Source organism: Ambystoma mexicanum, chromosome 5p, assembly GCF_040938575.1.
Source record: "Ambystoma mexicanum isolate Mex_15411 chromosome 5p, UKY_AmexF1_1, whole genome shotgun sequence".
NCBI classification, from domain to species: Eukaryota; Metazoa; Chordata; class Amphibia; order Caudata; family Ambystomatidae; genus Ambystoma; species Ambystoma mexicanum.
Genome location: NC_090930.1, coordinates 1,094,380,214 through 1,094,401,330, shown reverse-complemented (window position 1 = coordinate 1,094,401,330; position 21,117 = coordinate 1,094,380,214). Strand labels below are relative to the sequence as shown.

The window sequence follows — 21,117 nt, the reverse complement described above, 5'->3', positions numbered from 1 at the left end:
AGCGGAAAAGCCAATTTAACATAGTTCGAGGAACTGCGGGTTAGGCGAAAACCTGAATAGGCAAGAGCCAGAAAAATACACAAGATGTAGCAAAGTACATGGCGGCAAACCAGGCCACGGTAAAGTGTTGGATGATGCAACATTGATGAAAGGAACAAGTCTAACTGTTCAATGAAAGATGTAGACAATTGTTGATGGAAAGCAGATAAGAAGGTTTATCGGTTGCGTGACCTGCAATGGATGTTGTGACCTGTAATGGGTGTACTGCGTGGTCCGACAACTGCACCTAGACCAAGTGCCCTTTATGAAGGAAGCCAATGAAAGTATCCAAACAGAAGCTTGTGTTGTGCAACAGCTGCTTATGTAATTTTGAAGTCAAGAAACCGACTTGTCTTTATGAACCAGTGAAGAGTACTAATGACATGAGATTTGGGAAATGCCCCCAAGAACAGTATTGTTTTGAAAAGCTGGAAGATTTGAACTCTTGGGGAAGGGAACCCCAATCTTTTGTGAACTGTCTTGAACTTGGGGAAGGGGAAGATGATCATAAGCCAAGAGTCGGAAGAAGCTCTAAAATATCTTTTTAACTATTGACCACTATTCATTTTGAGGCTGACATCCCTACAAATTATACACCATTAGTTGTGAGGGCAAGTATAGGTTTTGGACACAGTCATTTGATTTGCACTTCCTGATGCAGGCTATCCGCAGTTTTCTTTAGGTAGGGAAATCCCACCTTGGCATAGAACAAGTGAGGCCTTACTCCATCCTGCATTTTAAGTTAAATAAAACTTTTTACTACAAACTTGAATCTGTTGTCTGTAATGTCCTTCATGATGACTTCACAGAATGCACTATGTTGAGAGCGTGAAAACCACACCCATGGAGAATCGCAGATGACCCAGATAAGCCAGAGCAAAGGACCTTTCCTTTGCAAGTTATATAAACCAATTCTCTTATATGTGGCTCAAAGATTTTGGGTTTTTTCATTTCCCGTCAAAATCTGGTCAGTGTTGGCAGCCAATATGTTTTGTTGGGGATTTTGAGTATGATGGTCTGATCATGGCGTGAATTTGCCCCTTTTCAGTCTCCGGACAGGCCCTGCACACCATCAGTTTATTGGACCTGACCTCTGCAGTCAGAAAGGCCTGCTCTCTTCTCCTTCAGGGGCTATACTAGCCATCATGGATACCCCTCTCTATGATGTACCCACAGCAGAGCTTCCACATTGTGCTTTTGGGGGGCCCTGTAGCTATTTTACATCTCTGCAGTTTATGAAGCTAGTCTTCACAGGATGGTAGAATCCAGGCAAACATTTTAGTCCTACACCCAGAATGACTGCAACAGTTTGGGGAGCTGTGAATCGACAGGGTATGACTTAGAGATCTTAAGATCGCCCTTATATTGGGCTCAACAGCCAGCTAGCAGCTTGTCAGCCACTGTACATTCTCCCAAGATTCAGAGTCTCTGTATACATACGATATTAGAAAGCTGCTGACACAGACACTCTTTCTTTAATCGCAAGTTGCAGCTCATCTAACAAACAAGTTCAAAACTGTGGTGTTGGATTCTTACATAGGTTTCTTAGCTATTGGCCTTGGTACCAGTGAAATTTCCATAGTGGCGCTCAGGTAAATAGTTCTTCAATTTCTAGGCTCTATTTCCCACACTGCTCATGGAAGAAGCACGTTGGAACATTAGTTCAGAAGAAGTATTACACTGTGAGGACTATAGCTCATTACCATGGAGCTGCTCTGTCACCCACATGATGTAAATGGCCCAGACTAAAATGCAGCATGTGAAAGTTTAACGGACCCTATTCATGGAAAAGTGAGCAGAGATCCTGCAATTCCTGTGCGTTGAGAACGACTCTGCGTGGAGAAGGAAATCTGCACGCTCTGCGTGTTGATGGAATTTTTGCTGCAAAGTAGGCCTATCCGCAAGTCAGGGCCGTAACACCCCATACACACCTCCACACAAAGCCAAACAGACACATTGAGCTACCTTTGTGGGCTTCCCAGACACGAACACACGTGTCCTGTGAAAACTATGTGGTGACCTCCACAACCAAGCCAGCATCTCTGCAGCACTGCGCGGGGTCTGCCGTAACTGTAACCGACACCCCGAGAACATGCATACGAAATCCCGTAACTGTTCTCATATTTCGGTCAATCTGTGTGCAAACCTCCATAAAATGTCCCAGCCCCCCACTACGCTGCGTACGTGCATCCCTAAGTCCGATTGGATACCCGTCTGCATGCAGATACCCCTAAATCCGACATGCAAACCCACCTCCATGCTGTGATTTCTATGCGCAAGTGTCTTTACACCTGCCTTGGGGTGGCGGAGACATCAAGGGATTTGCGTGGGCATTTCATAGGCGAGCAGTTGCACGGTCACGTCCATGAATACACTTTGTTTTGCGCCTTTGTGGACATGCTTTGGACTGCCCGCTGCCTGTCCCTCGTAACACACTTTTTCTCTTGCTCTTCCTCATTTTCCGAGTTCGGCTCCCTACTCTGCCCTTGCCAATTCTCTGTGTGGTGTCTCGTGCAAGGTACTCGAACACTCGCAGAGACGTCCTGAGCCTGCGCCAAGTCCTCACATAGTACGAAAAAGTACTGCGCAGTCGATTCGATGAATCGACAAATGGGGTTCCGCATGCAGTTTTTCACACAGTCCCTATTTTCCCTGCAAAAAATTCCATGAATCGGGATGTAAATCTGTAAAAAGCACAAAACATGCTGGGGATATGATCCAATTATTGCTGACTTTGTACATCAGTGTTTGATGGTGCAAATATATACTCCTGGTAGCATGAAATATTTTAAATGATAACTATAGTATGTTGTTTTTTTTAGTCCCCTAGAAAAATGGTTGATCATGTTGAACTTTAAGGAAAGTTTGAAACTGAAGAAAGTAATTACAAAAGGTGGAGTATGTTAAGAAAATATATTTGCGATGGAATGCCACCCGCAAAGATGTTAAATACTTAGCTTTTTTGATTTTTAACAGTAAGCTAATGCATGTAATTTTGACTCTGAAAACAAGCTCTGCTAATCAGGCTCACTTTCTTAAATGCACCATGCCAAAAAGCATAGTGGTCCATATACCTGTATAGGCTGTCTGCTGACATCCCCCGGTAGCTACTCTGCAGTGGCAACAGGTGTCATGGCCACTGGTCATTGGCCAGTTACTTCACATCCTGCAGGGTCCCATTGGATCTAGTCTTGGTGTCTTTGGCACCAAGCTCATAATGAAGTGTGCTTTGCACACAGACTGTTGAAGGCACGTGCATCTGGACAGGGCGGGGCCCTAGCAATGCATGGAAGGCACGTGCAGAAGGCAGGAGGAGTGGCAATGGGAGGCCTCAGGGCGGACCTAAAGGGAGTGGCTGGGGCCAGGCTATATAAACCGGCCCCACCAGCATGCTGGCGCTTCGTGTTAGTCTGCTAGAGCAGCGTAACGCTTACTGCCATTCAGAAGACCATACCTGTTTCAGCACGTGTATCCTCAGACTCCGGAACCCTCCAGCATCTTACCTCAAGTCCGCCACACCATCGCTTCACTTCTGCAGCTACACATGCACCTTACCTGAGTCAGCCGCACCATCGCTGGAAGCACTGCCACCGCTTACCTTCTGCAGTCACGTGCATATCTTACCTGGATCTGCAGCCTCTCGCAAGTGCCGCCCAGCATCCCCGGCATCCTTACCAGTAAAGGGAGTGGTTGGAGCCAGGCTATATAAGCCGGCCCCACCCGCATGCTGACGCTTTGCGTTAGTCTGCTAGAGCAGCGTAACGCTTACCGCCGTTCAGAAGACCTTACCTGTTTCAGCACGTGTATCCTCAGACTCCGGAACCCTCCAGCACCTTACCTTGAGTCAGCCACACCATCGCTTCACTTCTGCAGCTACACATGCACCTTACCTGAGTCAGCCGCACCATCGCTGGAAGCACTGCCATCGCTTCCCTTCTGCAGCCACGTGCATTTCTTACCTGGATCTGCAGCCCCTCGCAAGTGCCGCCCGGCATCCTTACCAGTCCCGAACTTCCATCACCACGGGATCTTCTTCCGACGTAGCATCCTGTGGATCTTCATCTCCGGCCGCCTGTAGGAGTTCGGAGACCGCCCATCAAGCACTGATCAGCTGCATCTGCAAAGGGAATAGAAACACAAGGTTAGCACTTGCATACCTTAAGCAGCGAGCTTCAGGTGGAGGCTACTTACCTCCGGTAGCTCCTCCGGAGTAGACTTTGTCATCACACGTTCCTGGGTCATCTTCATACCTAAGGAAGAGAGAAAGGACAATATAGGGTTACGGACAATAATCATGGAGGAAGATTAACACAAGCAATACGAACAATAATCATAGTTACAAAACTTACCTTCAAGACGGAATGGTCGCAGCCGGTCTGGACCTTCACGCCAAGGACCAGTGACGCAACTAGGTCCATCTACAGCACTCCTGCTGGAAGAAAGCAGGATGGAGAGCTCATCTTTCAATTAAAACGGGTGAGCCTGCATGGGCAAACTCTTGCTCACAACCTTCTGGGACGAAAGGGTTGAGGGGAATCCCGACATCACCATGCCATTTTCACCGTCTCCCATCCTCTCTCACAAGCAGATCCGGTATCCTCGATAACGCAGTGGCTGGGGGAGAGAGCTGATCCACGGGAGCCAGGTCCAGGGAGGGCTCCAACCGCACCCCAACGTCCATGCGGAGACCAGGTGAGTGTAGCAGGGCAGGTTCAAAGGTGGCATGTACATTCCTGAACTTAGCTGTTGGAACCGAAAGCTAGACCAGGCAGGGGTGGCCTATTCTTAAGGACATCTGAGCAAAAATATTATAGTGTGCCCCTAGTCGGGCCGATGGCACATTCATATCTAAACAATAAGCCATGTCTGGTTAACAGATGGTGGCTAATGGAATCAAACAATTCCAAAGTCACAAGCATTTGGATGTCAGATTTGTGTCAGCTTGGGGAGGTGACTCATTCATTACAGGGCTGGTGGGCATCAGCTGTCTGATCTCAGTGTACTTAAAGCAACCACATGAGACACTACCCTGGAATCTCTTCTTTTGATCTCCCTAATAGAGGTCTACTCCTTTCTCCTGCAGAGATGAACCCTCCCTCAGAGGATCCCTTTAGACCTGGTGCTTCAAACAGTCCTGACATGACAATGGCCCTCTCTGACCAAGATGCTGATTACTGGAGTCCCTTTGACGTAGTCAGGACAACGGAAGGGGGTGGACTAGGAGTATGATTTACCTGGAATTCTGATGGTGATGCAGTCTGTTCCAGCCATAGAGTTGAAAACGGAGATTGCAAAGCAAGAGGCAAGCTCTTTTTCTAAACCATCCCCTGGACCTACGTGGGATGACAAGCTGGCTGAACAAGCCCTACTGCTACTGAGACACTCCTCACCAGAGGTGATAGCACCCGGCAAGTGTTCTCTAAAAACCTTCCGGGTTAGGAAGGGCATAAAAAAGGACTCAACTTGACCTTCAGACCCCGGACAGGTTCTCCCAACAACCACAGAACCAAGGAAGAGACCGTTGGCTCTCGCTGCAACTCTAACCAACCAGTTGCTGGCTTGGGCACTGTTGATTCTGTCCAAGCTACTTCACAGGAACCGCCGAAGTCCTCTTCGACCTCGACGCGCGACAGCCTCCACATGTCTGAGTCCCGCTCAATGCTGAAGTGCTCATGTCTCCGCATCAGAGACCCACCACATCTTCTAGCATCCCCAACTCCACAACACCTGCCTAGTTACCAGCTTCATTGAGCTCCAAGCCAGTGCTGCTCCCGTACCCCAACATTGTGTTGAGCCAGCCAAGCCCGCTCAATGCCGAAGGCCAATCCCGGCTTCTCTGCACATGAGGCCTGCTGTGTAACAAATTTAAAAACCTTAGTCTTTAAATCTAGATTCATAGATGGAGAATACGTTTGAAGTAGGGTCACCGCAGATGGTCCCATAAAGAATTAAGCTGGAGTGTGCCATCTGTGACTCTGCAGATGTTTTGCCCTATGTTTCCCATGATCCTCACCAATGAATAAGCTGGCTCGGACTGATTGGAGTGGTAGTACTAAACATCTGGATAGCCAAATGTTGACAACTCTTTGATTAAGGAAATGGAAGACCTCTTTGAGGACAGATGGGATTATTGTTTAGAGCTCTATTGATTGTAGCTGTCATTCAGTAATATAATTGCACTGCTAAACTAACCAGTTGGTGTTTACCACTTTCTCAAGACTTGCATGATTGTGCATTCAGTATCCCATTATCCTTCTTTTAAAATGTAGATTAATCGCACGTCCCTATGACTAATATGTAAGGTACATATAGGAGGATATTATCAAATAGCTAATACGTTTTTAAAAATCAAATTAAAAAATGCAATATGATGTGCAATGTTGGCTTATTATTTTTTTCTGACTAGTAATTACGTAAATCTGCATGTTAATCAGATGACACATATATTGTATGAATGAAGATTGCGGGGTAATTCTGCTATGCTGCCACATACTTGAACTGTAGCCCCCACTGTCTTGCGTGCCTGGGGGTTGGCAGCTTAAAGAAAAACACGCTACCATTCTACACAGGATGTGACTGGCGTGCTGGCCTGTCACTAACTTGACAAAGATGTTGGTTACAGAACCTTTTTTGGTTGTATGTTGCAGGGTGCCAGGAATTACGATTGCTACAGACATCATCTGCGGTTTTCCAGGGGAGACTGACGAAGATTTTCAGGAGACCATGAAGCTTGTCGAGGAGTATAAATTTCCAAGCCTCTTTATCAACCAGTTTTACCCTCGTCCAGGCACGCCTGCTGCCAAGGCAAGGCAGGTTGCGGCACATGTGGTAAGATCCCCTTTGTTTCAGACACCTGTATGTGTTTCTTTCTCCTTTCTGCACTGGTCAATTCCCACCCTTCCCTAAAATGTATCCCTCAATCATGAATGACTTGCAATCCTCAAGACGATGCGGCAGCATCTTAAGATGGTCGGCAAAGTGAAAAACGAAACCGCTTTATACACTTAAAGTGAATGACAGGGAAAATGGCTGCTGTATTTATGCCCCGAGTTTTCAAAATGCCTCTTCAAGTTGTGACACTTAAGGAAAAATATTGTTTGTGGGAAATATTTGTGGCAATGCATAAAACATTGAACAATAGACAAAACTGAAGGATCATCAGAGGGTCCCGCGCTCCAAACTTCTCCCAAAAATGTAGCTGGATCTCCCATGGCGCTTTACAGCAGAGACACTTTTCGGAATTGAAAATCCACCATTGTTTTCTTTCTTTTTTCTTGCTCAATGCGAGCGATTACCACAATAATACTGGGGGAAGCTCAAAATGAAAAGTGCTCACAAGCTGTTTGGAGGAGGAAAAAGGATAACATTGCACCAGGCTAGAGGCGGGGTGGGGTCAGAGGATACCATGTAAAAATGGATTGTTGGGGCTGGTCTGGGAAGCCTGTTACAGTTCGGACATTTTAGCATTACTGGGGGAATCCCGCAAGATTACTGCCGCTACATTGGAAGATGCGATGGGAAATGAAACTGTCACACGAAACAAATTGTGATGGGGTAACTGGAGAGGGCTATGGAGGTAAGAGGCAACTATGGGGGTGGCGGGACCATGGAAAAAGGAGGGACACTTGGTGAGATCCTGTGAGGGCAGTGAAGAGTTCTTGATTTTTTTGAGCATTTTCATGGTAATACCGGGGGAATACCGCTGCATGTGTAGTTCGTTGACATTATTGGGGGAATCCCATGGCAATCTGAAAAAAAAATTCAAAATATGTATTTATTTATTCGTATTTTTAAAGCGCACACTCAGCCCATGGGCATCGTGGCGCTGTTACATATAAGCATTTGGCTCGTTAAAGTAGGAAGGTTATTAGTTTACAGGCATTTTGATTTACGGTATCATGTTTGAGATATATACGTTTACAAGGCATTTAGAATTCACAGTATCATATTTTCTGTAACATACATACGCAGTGCAGACATCAGGAGGTTTAAGATATGTGTCATTGATGTCGGAAGGGAAGGTGGGAGGTGATTAAGTGAAGAGTATGGTTTTGAGGGTTTTCCGAAAGGAAAGCAGCGAGGGTTGCACTCTGAGAGAGTTCGGGAGGTTGTTCCAGAGCTTAGGTGCAATGTGTGGGAAGCCAATGCCTCCAGCTTTAGCTCTTCTTATGGTGGGAACTCGGAGTTGGTTGTCATGGAGGGGTCTTATAGGACGAAGGGAAGATTTCCTGATGATGGTTTCTGCTAGGTAGGAGGGAGCGGTGTGATTGATGCATTTGTGTGTAAGGGAGAGTACTTTGAAGTTAATTCTTTCTTTAACTGGGAGCCAGTGACCATTTCTTCTGGCCTGCGACACATGGTCAAATTTGGGGATGTGCAGGGCAGCGCGGAGCGCATTGTTTTGCACTGTTTGGAGCTTGTTTCGATTTTTAGTTGAAGTGCCGGCTAAGAGGGCGTTGCAATAGTCTAGCCTGGCTCCTATGGTGGCTCTAGCGATGGAGAGGCAGTTGGGAGTGGTAAGATAGGGTTTTATGGCGAAGATGAGTTTGGTGGTCAGTGCGGAGGCGGAGGAGATGGCGTTGACTTGTCTTGTCATGGAGAGAGTAGCGTCTAAGTATACTCCTAGGGTCTTCACAGCCGTGGAGAGAGGTATGTTGGTGTTGTCGATGGTTATGTGTGAGTAGTCTTGGCTGAGCTTGGATAGGATTTCGCTGGGGGCCAGTATGATGATCTCTGTTTTGTCTCCATTAAGGCAGAGGCCATTGATCGCCATCCATGCTTGGATCGTGGAGTAAATGTTGAGGAGGGCTTCTGTGTCTCAGGCATAGTCTCCAGAGAGGGGGAGGAGGACTTGTGTGTCATCAGCATAGTTTGTGTAGGCTATGCCAAGGGAGTCCAGTAGGTCGAAGAGGGGTTTAGTGAAGAGATTGTAAAGAGTCAGTGCAGTGCATGACCCTTGTGGGACTCCACAGCTTATGGTGGTCGGAGGAGCATTGGCCTGGTCAGAATACACCTTCATGGCTCGACCTTCTAGAAAGGAGGTGATCCAAGAGGTTGCTTTGTGGGGAAAAAGTGGGCTGCATTGAAAAGGTGAGATGTGAGGATGCCGTGGTCCACTAAGTCAAACGCTGCGTAGAGGTCGAGAAGCAGGAGGAGAGCAGGTTTGCCTGTGTCCATTATTTTGGTGATTTGATTTTTTAAATCTAGCAGGGCAGTTTCGGTCCCATGGCCTTTGCGAAAGCCCGATTGTCTTCTGCCTAGGATAGCATGGGTCTCTATGTATTGCTCAATTTGGTTGTGGGCTGCTTTATCAAGGATTTTGAGGAGGAAGGGGACGGTTGTAATGGGGCGATAGTTGCTGGGGGAGGTGGGATCTAAGGAGGGTTTTTTTAAGAGTGGGCGAACCCAGGCTTCTTTTAGGCAATGAGTTACAGTTCCTGTGGAGAAGGAGGCATTGATGAAAGCTGTGATAATGGGGGTGAGGGCTTGTGAGCACTCTTTGATGATAGTGGGAGGGCTTATGTCTCCTTTGCATGTGGACGGTTTGATGTTTTTGAGTAGGGCGGCGGTTTCTAGTTCTGTGATTTCTCTGAAGGCAAAGAGGGGTATTTGCGGGTGAGGGTTATGAGGCAGGGAGAGAGGGAGGCGTGGCGGAGGTATTGAGTGCTTTACGTTGGGCTGCAATTTTGTCTTTAAGTGTTTTGACTTTGTTTAGGAGGGCTGTCTGGAATAGAAATTGTACACCTACAGTGATCACATCTATTAGGCAGGGGGTAATGGGTCTCTGTCCCGCTACCCGTGGCCAAAGGCCATGGCTAGTGGGCCCCAAAGAAACCTATTGGTGCAATATGTACAGTGGCTACAGCCGAAAACACTGGCCGTGGCCAAAGGCGATGGTTAGTGGGTCCCAGAGAAAGGTATTGTTGCAACAGGTAAAGTGGCCAAAGGCCATGACTGCTGGGCCCCAAAGAAACCTATCGGTGCAACATGGGCGTGGCCATAGGCCATGGCTAATGGGCCCCAAAGAAACCTATCGGTGCAACATCTGAAGCGGTCATGGCTGAAGGCCATGACAGAAACCTAGTGTTTTAAAATATATAGTGGGCACGGGCAAACCCTGTGCTCGCTGGCCGGGGCTGAAGGCCATGGCTTGTGGTCCCCAATGCAACCTATAGGTGGAACATGTATAGTGGTCACAGCCTTAAGGCCATAGCTAGTGGGCACTAAAAAGACTATTGCTGCAATATATGCTATAACTATTGGTGCAATATGTGCTGTTGCCATGCCCTGATGCTGTAACAAGGGGGTTGTCCTCCCCTCTATAAATCTAGGAGGTGTACAGGGAGAATTCAGTGTACACTGGTTATTTAGACCCTAATGGGAACACATATCATTCTGGGCAACCATTAAGAAAAGCAACATGCTTGCTGATGCTAAACACATGACTCAAAAATATATGTAAAATGAATTTTAATTTATCATTTAACTTCCTATTATGAGCTTTTTTTAATAAACTTTATATTGCAAAAAATTCCAGTTGTTTCTTTTCATAACAATCCATGATGTCCATTCATGAAAAAATATACATAGTTGAAAATTCACTATATAAAGGAAACTGTACTCAGTGACATGAGATGTAGGTTCATCATTTTTGCATATGACCAACAACTTGAAAATCAAAACGTCCTATGTCATTGAGAATGGAGAACACACTGTGAGAATGTAAGATGGGGAGACGGTTGAATCTATGTCTCCTGTGCCTGGCCTTATATTCGGTCCATGCTAGTGGCCATTGAATTAAACTATGGTATAAAAAAACCCTTGAAATTCACTGAAACTCTTAAGTTAAGGGACAGTTAAGGTGACCAGCTTTAATGCAGCAAAACCCTTGAAAGTCCGTGGATATGGGAAGTGATGATCTGCGCCCCACATGTTGCAAAGTCTATGAGCACATAGATAACAGATGGGATTCACAATTACATACAAAATTGGAGGCTGGCAAGATAGCTCAGTGGGTTGAGGGCTTGCTGCTGCAATCTGTGTGCGATCTACAGGTTGCAGGTTCGAATCCTGGCAAGACAAACTCCGCCTTTCATCCTTCCGATGTTGATAAATGAGTACCAACTCTGATTGGGTGACATTGTAAGTAAATATGGTCTATGTATAGAGCTTGGGCATAAATGGTATATAAAAAACACATCATTAGATCCTAGGGGACATCAACAGGGGGGCGCTGAGTTTATGAGTTTATCACTTCCCACATCTGCTGAATATCACTTTGTTAAAGGGACGTTATGGTTATTTTGGACTCATAAAAACCTATGAAATTCAAAGAAAAAACTTTGTTAAAGGGACGTTATGGTTTCAAGTAAAATCGGAAAACCCCAGAAATTCGCCAGTTATGGTAAGCTAAACAACCATAACTCACGCCGCCACCATGCACTGCTAAGACTAACACCCAGGACATCAAAGATGACATCACATATGTCATTGATGACATCACTGATGACCTCACATGTGAAATACATTTTGATTAAAAGTCCCTACAAGGAGATGTGTTTATATTGTTGGTAACAAGATGTCAGGGGTGATCGGGATACCTATCACAAACTACTTAACCTATTAGAGAATGTACTCATCTAATATTGTATTGGAGTGTTGTTTATACAGAAACCTAATCATATATAAACATAGGCAATGACTGCAGCATGCACCATAGAAGTACACTATTTATAATCTTGTCATTTTGGATAGTACAGTAATGAATGCTACCATATCAGAGTTTTGAGTAATGTTAAACATGTAATAACTACCTAACAAGTCAAGACTTTTACAGCACTTGTGCTGGTACAAACAATGCATATGAAGAACCACAATGCATACAAGTCAGAAGCACATACAGGGATACTAAAGTAAAGAAGAAAGAAACTGCATCATCAGAAAATCTTAATGACATTAAAGTGTGTATATATGTATATATATATATATAATATATATATATATATACACATAAATGAATTGTGTGTTTGAGGCCTGCTCATTTCCCCATGTATGTGCACCATGAGCTGAGACCAAACCCTAAGGAAAGTACTCAAAGAAAATATGACACGGTTAACGTCTAGATATATAGCACCTTTTTCAATTTTATTATGACTGCCAGTGTACAAAACCAGCTGGCCTATATATATCAATAAACAAAAACAAGTGGCCCAGATATGTGATGTCATCAGTGATGTCCTGGGTGTTAGTCTTAGCAGTGCACGGTGGTGGCGCGAGTTATGGTTGTTTAGCTTACCATATCTGGCGAATTTCTGTTTTTTTTTTTACTTGAAACCATAACGTCCCTTTAACAAAGTTTTTTCAGTGAATTTCATAGGTTTTTACCAGTTCATGCTTTTTCCTACAACTTACTGATATCATACTTAACCAATATAGCAATGTTTGTGTCCAATTTACAAAGTGTCACTTTAAAACTCTGCCATTTCCCACCTTCCGGAATCATTTTTAACACTTCCATACATTTTTTGCAACTATTTCAACTAGATTTGCATCCGTAGACGTCTACGAACATCTGACTTCATAGCGGACCTTCCGGGCAGTGCACATGACCATAAGCTGGCGCGTGGCATAATGACGTGTCCGAGAACCCATCTGCACTTCACGATCAGATCTCTGCTTCACGGACAGTTCCGAACTGCATTTTCTACTGATCTAGGAATTTTCAACTTCAACATTTCCCTTGCACAGCTCCAACACCTATTCCTACTCATTATCCATTAACAATCTAGTACACAGTACATACTTGTAGCAAAACTGCTATTTATCTTAAAATGGCATCAGCTAATACCATCCCTCCTCCCCAAGAGCCACCAGCACTGCTGTAATCAAGAAGCATGAGAAACACTGCCCCCTACCTTAGAAATAACACACACGCAACATTTTCCCTTGTCCACCTACCCCTCCATATTAGTGTTTGGTTCCTCTTCCCTCAATTCCCTCCCCACCTTTTGTTCTCAGCTCTCCTGCCCAAAAAAGTACATCCAAAAACAACAAAAGAGATATTCCTTTAGGAACCACCTTTCACAGTTAAAAAATCGGACTAAAAAAACATGTATAGACTCCATCTACTTTATATTTCTCAGTAAAGTACATAGACTCAATAAGATTTTCCAACATTTCCATTTGCATTTTGTGTTATGCTAATGGGAATATTGTGGCGTTCATGCTCCGTTCCAGGAACTGGAACGGTGGTTAATGGCCCAGCAGCCCAAGTTATCAGCCCAAGCTAAGCGACAGTGGATATCGAGGTCTCTGGACCATTATCCCCCCATTCCAGCCCCTAAAATGGGGGATCAGGGCCATTAGCACCCTAGGTTCCCAAAGCGGGAACCCGCGGTTCTAAAAAGAGGATTCCCGGTGTAGGAAGGAAAATCCTTTTCCAAGATGGCCACCATGGAAAGGGAAGGCGAGGGTTCCATACAGGGCCCCTCTTCGCTTTCCATGGCAGCGTGCAGAAGGCAAAAAGAGAACCCTATGACCATATTACCACAAGCATATTTTTCTTCCCTTTCAGATCTATCCTAATTTCGAATAACTTTACCACAAAGCCAGTCCCAGGTGGACATGGCCACTTTAATCCTATGTTTTGTTCCTTGTGGTCATGGCCAGTAGCCAGATTTTCCAGATAATGACCTTATTCCATGACCCGGACAATCTGGCCACTGCCCATGGCCACAGGCTACCCCTAAATCACTAAAGGTATGCCGCTATTTTTTGTAGCTACATTATGACACTTGGCAAATAATAAAACACTGGCACATTTGCAAAACCATGCTTGTAGGTCCTTGCCAATGCTCCTTACGCATGTTTGCTGAAAATCCACCCATGTTTTATTTTTTCAAAAGTATGCACATACAATTGTCATATAGCCTAGCCCCCACTTGACAAAATCCATTCAGACTTTACGAAAACACCTATATCTAGATCTTTAATCTTTTTGCAAACCTTTGTGTAGATTTGTCAAATGGCACCACATTTATAAGCCTTTACAATATTTTGGGACCCCCACCCCTCTAATTTTGCTACCTCTTGACAAAATCCCACCAAACTTCGCAAAAACTTGTATATCTAGATCTATTATCAGTTTGCCAAATGAAGTGTAGATTCATCAAATGGCACCTCATTTATAAAGAGCTCCCATTGGGAGAGCCACAAAAGGACCAGTCGTGGTTAAAATGATAAACATCAGATTTAATAGCATTATGACCTAAAAATCAGTATGTCACATCGGTCGCCCAGTCCTGCTGCACTGCTGCCCGCATAACAGACGGCACTCTCCGTACTATCCACACAGCACTAGCGCTGGCGGCAGGATTATATCCTGGGGCTGTCGGATTTGGTCACGACTGACACTCTTACTGCCAACTTGAAGGTAGAGACGACCCTCAGTTCTACACCGCCTACTACCTTTCGAGTAGAGAGCACCCACAGGCATCAGTGGAGATGCTACGAATACTTCAAATGTCATCATTTCGTTTTTAAATGTTGTCTTGGTTACGTGGTCACCTGTATATCTCCTGATGAATGTTCCATAATAACTGTAGGAACTGAAACATGTCGAGCTAATACTCTGTACTGGCACCAGAGTTATTAAGTTTTATGACATACTGATTCTAATTACTGTAGAGTACGTTGCACTTTCTGTAAAGCGTACCTCTTGATGTTGAGTGTATCCCTGTTTTTGATACACTGTCAATTAGCTAATTCTAGCTTATCACGTAACGACTGTTTGATATATGTTTAAATGTTTATGAATTGTATGTACTGTGGACCACACCATTTAATCACTTTTTAGGTCATAATTCTATTAAATCTGATGTTTATCATTTTAATCACGACTGGTCCTTTTGTGGCTCTCCCAATGGGAGCTCTTTATATGTGTGGCATCTACACTATAGCTCTGTCTCCTCTTTAAACACGGATCTTTGTCCTCCCGGACTTAGACAGAGTATACGTTGCTAACCTATCTTAGTTAAACATATACCGGGTTTCCTCCCCATTTAAGTTGTACCTCATTTATAAGCCTTTAAATTATTTTGGGACCCCCACTCTAATTATGCCCCCTCATGACAAAATCCTACCAAACTATGCATACTCACCCAGAATCAGGTCAGAAATATACATGCAGAATTTCATGCCGTTCCATTAAGTTGTGCCAAAGTTATAAGCCATCTAAGAACTGCATTTCACCAACCCTGTAATGCTGAGGTGTCCGCAAACTTTTCAGAACTGTTCGCGAACATCCGAACTGTTTGCAGTCTTTTGCTGCAAAAAACACCCGGTTTTTTGCTTCTTGCAGCCATACTCCATCCCATCCTCATCACCCCTCAACTCCCCAGAGATTATTTGATAAATTTGACAAGTGCAATGTTGTGTTTTTTAATATGTTTTAACTGCGATGTCCGCGGACACCGGCCGCTGTCCGCGAATCCAAGATGGCGGGCGTTTCCAAAAATCTGACGCACTTCACGCTCTTCACTATCAAATCACCGAACTTCGCAAAAACATGTATATGTAGATCTACTATCAGTTTGCCAAATTAAGTGTAGATTCATCAAATGGCACCTCATTTATAAGCCTTTACATTATTTTGGGACCCCACCTCTAATCTTGCCCCCTCATGAAAGAATTCCACCAAACTTTGCATACTCACTCAGAATCAGTTCAGAAATATACATGCTGTTCCATTAAGTGATGCCAAAGTTATAAGACATCCAAGAACTGCATTTCACCAACCCTGGAATGCTGAGGTGTCCGCAAACTTTTCAGGACCGTTCGCGAACATACGAACTGTTCGCAGACTTTCGTGGCAAAAAACACAGTTTTTTGCTTCTTGTAGCCATACCCCATCCCATCCTCATCACCCCTCACCTCCCCAGAGATTATTTGATAAATTTGACAAGTGCAATGTTGTGTTTTTAAATATGTTTTTACCGCGATGTCCATGGACACCAGCCGCTGTCCGCGAATCCAAGATGGCGGGCGTTTCCAAATATCTGACACACTTCACGCTCTTCACCATCCAATCAGCGAACACGTCACATGTAGCGGACATGACGCAAGCCGATTAACCAATTGGTGTCCTGTCCGCGGAGCGAACAGGGAAGTGTGTCCGCGGACCACACATAGAAATCACACATTTTTTGTGACCTACTTTTTGGTCATTTTAAAAAATACTACTGGACGGATTTTCACCAAATTTACGAAAGCATGCTTTCGGGACCAAGCCGCTGCTACTGCTGCAAATTTGGTGAAAATCCGTCCAGCGGTTTGGGCTGTGGGCGTGAGCAAAGTTTTTTCCCCATTCAGTCTATGGGAAAAAAATCAATTTTGGGATCCCCCCTATAACTTTGCCCCCACTGGACCAAACCTCACCAAACTTTGCAAATAAATTCAGAGTGGGCCATATACTTCTTTTTGCAAAGTTTGATGTGGATTCGACCAGGGGGAGAGAAGTTATAAGCCGCCCAGAAAAGTGCTCTTCCTATGGGGTTAGCAACTTAACCATAACTACACGGCCCCTACTGTGGCCGTGTAATATATATATATATCTATCTATCTCAAAATCCACTATTAAGGGAAGGGGTGCCCCCCTCTTCATAATTTAGATTTAATGCATTAAAACATTACCACCTACTAGTACGAGAACTGTGAAAAGTGACTGATTTGTCCGACAACCAAACTGGAACCTCCCATATTGCTTGCCATAGAATCTTACGAAGTGGTTGAAGCGGTTTGTTTTGAATGCCTTTACGAACCGTGTCTGTCAGTTTAGGTAAAGTATGTGTGTGCCCGTGCATATGTGCACGTGAATAACGGCTTGTACCGGTTATGGTTTTTGTTTCTATACCTCCGACATTGTTTTGCTATTCCTACTGGTAATTATTTCTCTTACTAATTTGGAAATGACTATTGAGTATGTGTTATTGTTTTTCACCTGTATAATTATACCTTCTAGCCTGAGTGTATTTGTTTAATGTATTGCTTAATTTGTTTAATTTCTAATGCGCCACAGACAGAACTAACTGTAGTAAGCTCTTAATGTCTTTAGAGAATTGGAGAAAGTTATCTATACATCGAATGTCCAAGCAAAGAGAGTTTCAAAGTTGTGGGTCTGCAACAGAAAATCTTTGGTCAACTTTTTGTGCAAAACTATTAGTCAGATAACACAAGTCAGGTCTGATCCTTTAATCGGAAATGGTATATATAGTTGCATTTTATGTTGTATTTAGAGGGTAGCTAGTCCATGTAGACACTTAACACTGGGACTAAGAATTTTGAAAATAATTCAGCATCCCAACTATGCAAAAGCAACAGAAGTGGGACTGGATACAGGTAGCCCTGGTTTCAACAGCCAGGAGATAGCAACCCGCGGGTCGGAAGACCAACCAAAGCCCCCATGGCCCCCAGTCGGCAGTGACGCTGGCAAAAAATGAAACCGACGAACTAAGGTTGGGATCATGGAACACAAGAGGTTTCACACACCTCTTATCTCCGAGTGATGTAAACTTGGGGACATTTGACATTCTATGTCTTCAGGAGACATGGCTGGCAGATAAACCAGACATGGACGGTTTTGAAATATTTATTTCACCAGCAGCAAAGGGCAAGTTGGGACGCCCGACATCAGGACTTTTGACCCTTATACGCGCTGGTAGTGAAGTTCATCATAATAATACCTTGGCATCAAGCTTGTTTCTACAACTATTACATCTGGAAAGGGGCCATAGGAAGTCTACAAACATGGAGGGGGAGTGGGAGGACATTGTTCTAATGAACATCTATTGGAACCTGTTGGCGATGAGTAACAAAATTTTCTTGGAAATGGTGGAAACATCTCTGGATGAGGCTGTGGTGCAACTTCAACCAAAGTATGTAATAATATGTGGTTACTTCAATTTAACATACCCAAAAGTCGCGAAAGCTGGAATAAGGCAAAATTGCAAAACACCATCAGGCCAAAGAGGAGTTTTGTGGAAACAACTAATGACCTTGAGAGACCTGCTAAATCTCCACTTAAAAGAAAAAACGAAAGCAGAGCCAATTCACAGTTGTTCCTTACAGTCAGGACCATCCTTAGTGACCATAACTTATTAATGCTGAAATGGAACAAGATGTGTGGAAAAAGAAAGGATGGCAGCATTTCTAGAACAAAGTGGGCAAAGAACGTGTCTGAGACTGTCTGCAACGGTAGTTAAAGATCTGACAACAGCATACATAAACATGGCAGGGTCAGATGAGAATAAAACAACAAAGAACGTTGATTACGAGCCCTACTTAAACATCTAGCGAGTGAAAGGGAAAAATAGGGCATATGATCAACTCTCGGAGCATCAACACCAATATGACAAAAAGGTTGCAATAGAGAAAAGATTATGAGCGTTAAAACGGTTCGCTAAAAAAACATAAGACAACAGAGCTTCTAAACGAGGCAAAAGTAGCGGAGCAAAAGTACAAAAATTGAATAAGATCGTACCGAGCAAAGATATATCAAGCCAATGCAGAATACATGCTGAATACAATCTGTGGGAAAAAGGCAGAGAGAATCTTGGACACTTATCAAAACAACATTGCAAGGTCCAAAAAATGTTCTTCAAAACAGTGTAGGAGAAAAGGCACGTGAAAGCCATTTTACAGCACTTTTCAAAGAACCGAAAAAAAGAGACTCTGCTCCCTCACAAGATGTACCTATTAACGATCTGGCTTACCCAACGCGAAAGTGGGACATTCCAAGTGACGATGAAGCTCTATTGGAGAAAATTCATAAATTAAATACGTGAAGGGCACCTGGCCCAGATGGCCTGACAAATGTCCATCTAAAAGAAAATCCTATGGAATGGGCTACATTTATAGCAGAGGTTATCAAAAAAGCCACTGAAACAAGGTCAATACCAGAATTATGGAGAACGGCTATAGTTGTGCCGATATCTAAAAATGGACCTAGAGACAACTCAGTGAATTACGATTTCAACCATGGGTAAAAATAGAAAATCTGGCAGACCCATTTCAGTCTGGTTTTGTTAAAAAACGCAGGCACGTCATTAAACATCCTTTTAATCAGCGTACTAAAAGATTGCACAAAGAAGCAGAATTCAAAAATCTATGTTGCATTTATTGACCTGGTCCAGGCGTTCGACCAGGTCAATCGGAACACCCTCTGGAAAAAGCTCTCAGAATGAAAATGCCCGAGAGAAATCCTAGAGCCTATTCAATTTTTACATAACACTTGTATGAAAGTAATGTTAAACCAACAGGGCGCACACTGTCAAAATTCCGACTGCTAGGGGAGTGAACCAGGGGTGCCCGTTGGCACCCACTCTTTTCTGCTCCTATTTGCGGGATTATGCTGACACAGAAGGAGGTGTGCAATCTTTTCCACCAACGATGGGAGGAATAAAAACGTCCCGGCTGCTCTATGCAGACGACGTGATCCTATTAGACCAGACTGCTATAGGCTTACAACGCCAACTGGACAACCTATCCAGGTACATTGAAGAGAATGACCTGAAGATAAACAAAAAAAAAAGAAATTTGGATTCTGGAGAAAAAACAAAGATGCAGAGAGAACTACCAATGGTTTCTAGAAGGTGAGAAAATCTAATGTGTGGGCAAATTCAAATACCTTGGCGTCACACTGGGAAACAGTGCAACAGAAGCAAACATGCAATATATATTGATGGAGAAAACCAAGAATCTGATACAACCAGCAAGAGCCATAGACCAGAAATGTTGTTGTTTCACCATGACTCCCCTAATTTTTTTTTTAAAACAAAGGTTGTACCTTCGACTTATGGGGCTGATGCCATGCCCATGGTATCTGACAAAATTTAACCAATATTGGAGGGGTTATTTTGGCATAGAGTCTTGAACCTACCAACTTCTACACCTCTTCCATTGATACGCCAAGTACTATGCACTTTGTCACTGCAAGCAAAGGTGGACAGAAGCAGCCTAATGCTTTAAAGGAAAGTCATCATGAATGACCGAACAAACATCTTTGAACTAATATACAATGAGATGACGGGAAGTAAGAGCAGCTTACTGCTGAAATGGGCCCAGAAAAGTAAAACAAAGTTGGAAGCAATAGACTCCTCAGAAATAGAACTAAAAGAAAACCCAACTAAGGTAAAACAAAAACTGGAAGAACAAGATTGGACCGATACATTGAACAAAACTGTCAAATATAAACTGACGAAACATCTTCCACGTACAACGCAAGGATTGCACGAAATCGGAACATATTGAGGTAAACTCCCAAATAGAAATTCGAGAACTATCTTTATGGGAGCAAGATTAAATCTACTTCCTACAAATGAAATCAGATTCATAAGAGGCCAGTCGTAATCCAAGACATGTCGATTTTGTACAGCACAGAACCAGGTGGAGGATTTGAGACATCTAATTTTGTAATGTGAGGGATTGAGGAACCAACAAAACACTCACATAGGACCACTGTTTAAAAACTCAAAAATATTTGATGAAGAAATATGGTGGTCCAGACTAATCCAGGGTGTGCAAACTGGAGATGTGCTGGCAGTGATGCAGTTTCTAAAGAGAATACAACTACGATTCCATAAGAGTTAAAATACCAAAACAGTACTATTAAGTACACAGCATGGATATGTGATAGGTAAGAAAGGTGAATCTTGTAAAAATTGTTTTAAACCGTTAAATCAAGTAAAATAAAAACATTTTAAATAAATAATCCAGCATTCAACAGGTAGAGAATGGAGGGATTGGTGAAAGATGGTAATTGACTCTGAACACAAAAGCTGAAATTATTCAATTTGATAGTCTGGGATGCCCACAAATAATGAATTGCAGTAATCAATATTTGAGTTGAGCAATGAGCTGACAACCAATGACGGATAATCTCTCTCAAATGTTATGTTAATATTAATGTTAAAGGATATTTGTACAGCGCACTATCACCACCGCAGTGGTCCCCTGGCACTCTGGCGGCTCTGAAAGAGGGAGAGGGGGGGGGGCGAGTTAGTGGGAATGAGCTGGAAAAGTGCA

At 43.7% G+C, this 21,117-nt stretch overlaps 1 protein-coding gene across 1 annotated transcript in view; it reads left to right on the top strand.

Annotated features, from left to right (window-relative positions):
• CDKAL1 (CDK5 regulatory subunit associated protein 1 like 1) overlaps positions 1-21,117 on the top strand; it is a 3,349,023-nt gene that overhangs the window by 2,647,599 nt on the left and 680,307 nt on the right. The window contains exon 11 of the mRNA XM_069613575.1: positions 6,687-6,867. Within this exon, the coding sequence (XP_069469676.1) occupies positions 6,687-6,867 (181 nt within the window). The remainder of the gene's footprint in view (positions 1-6,686; positions 6,868-21,117) is intronic.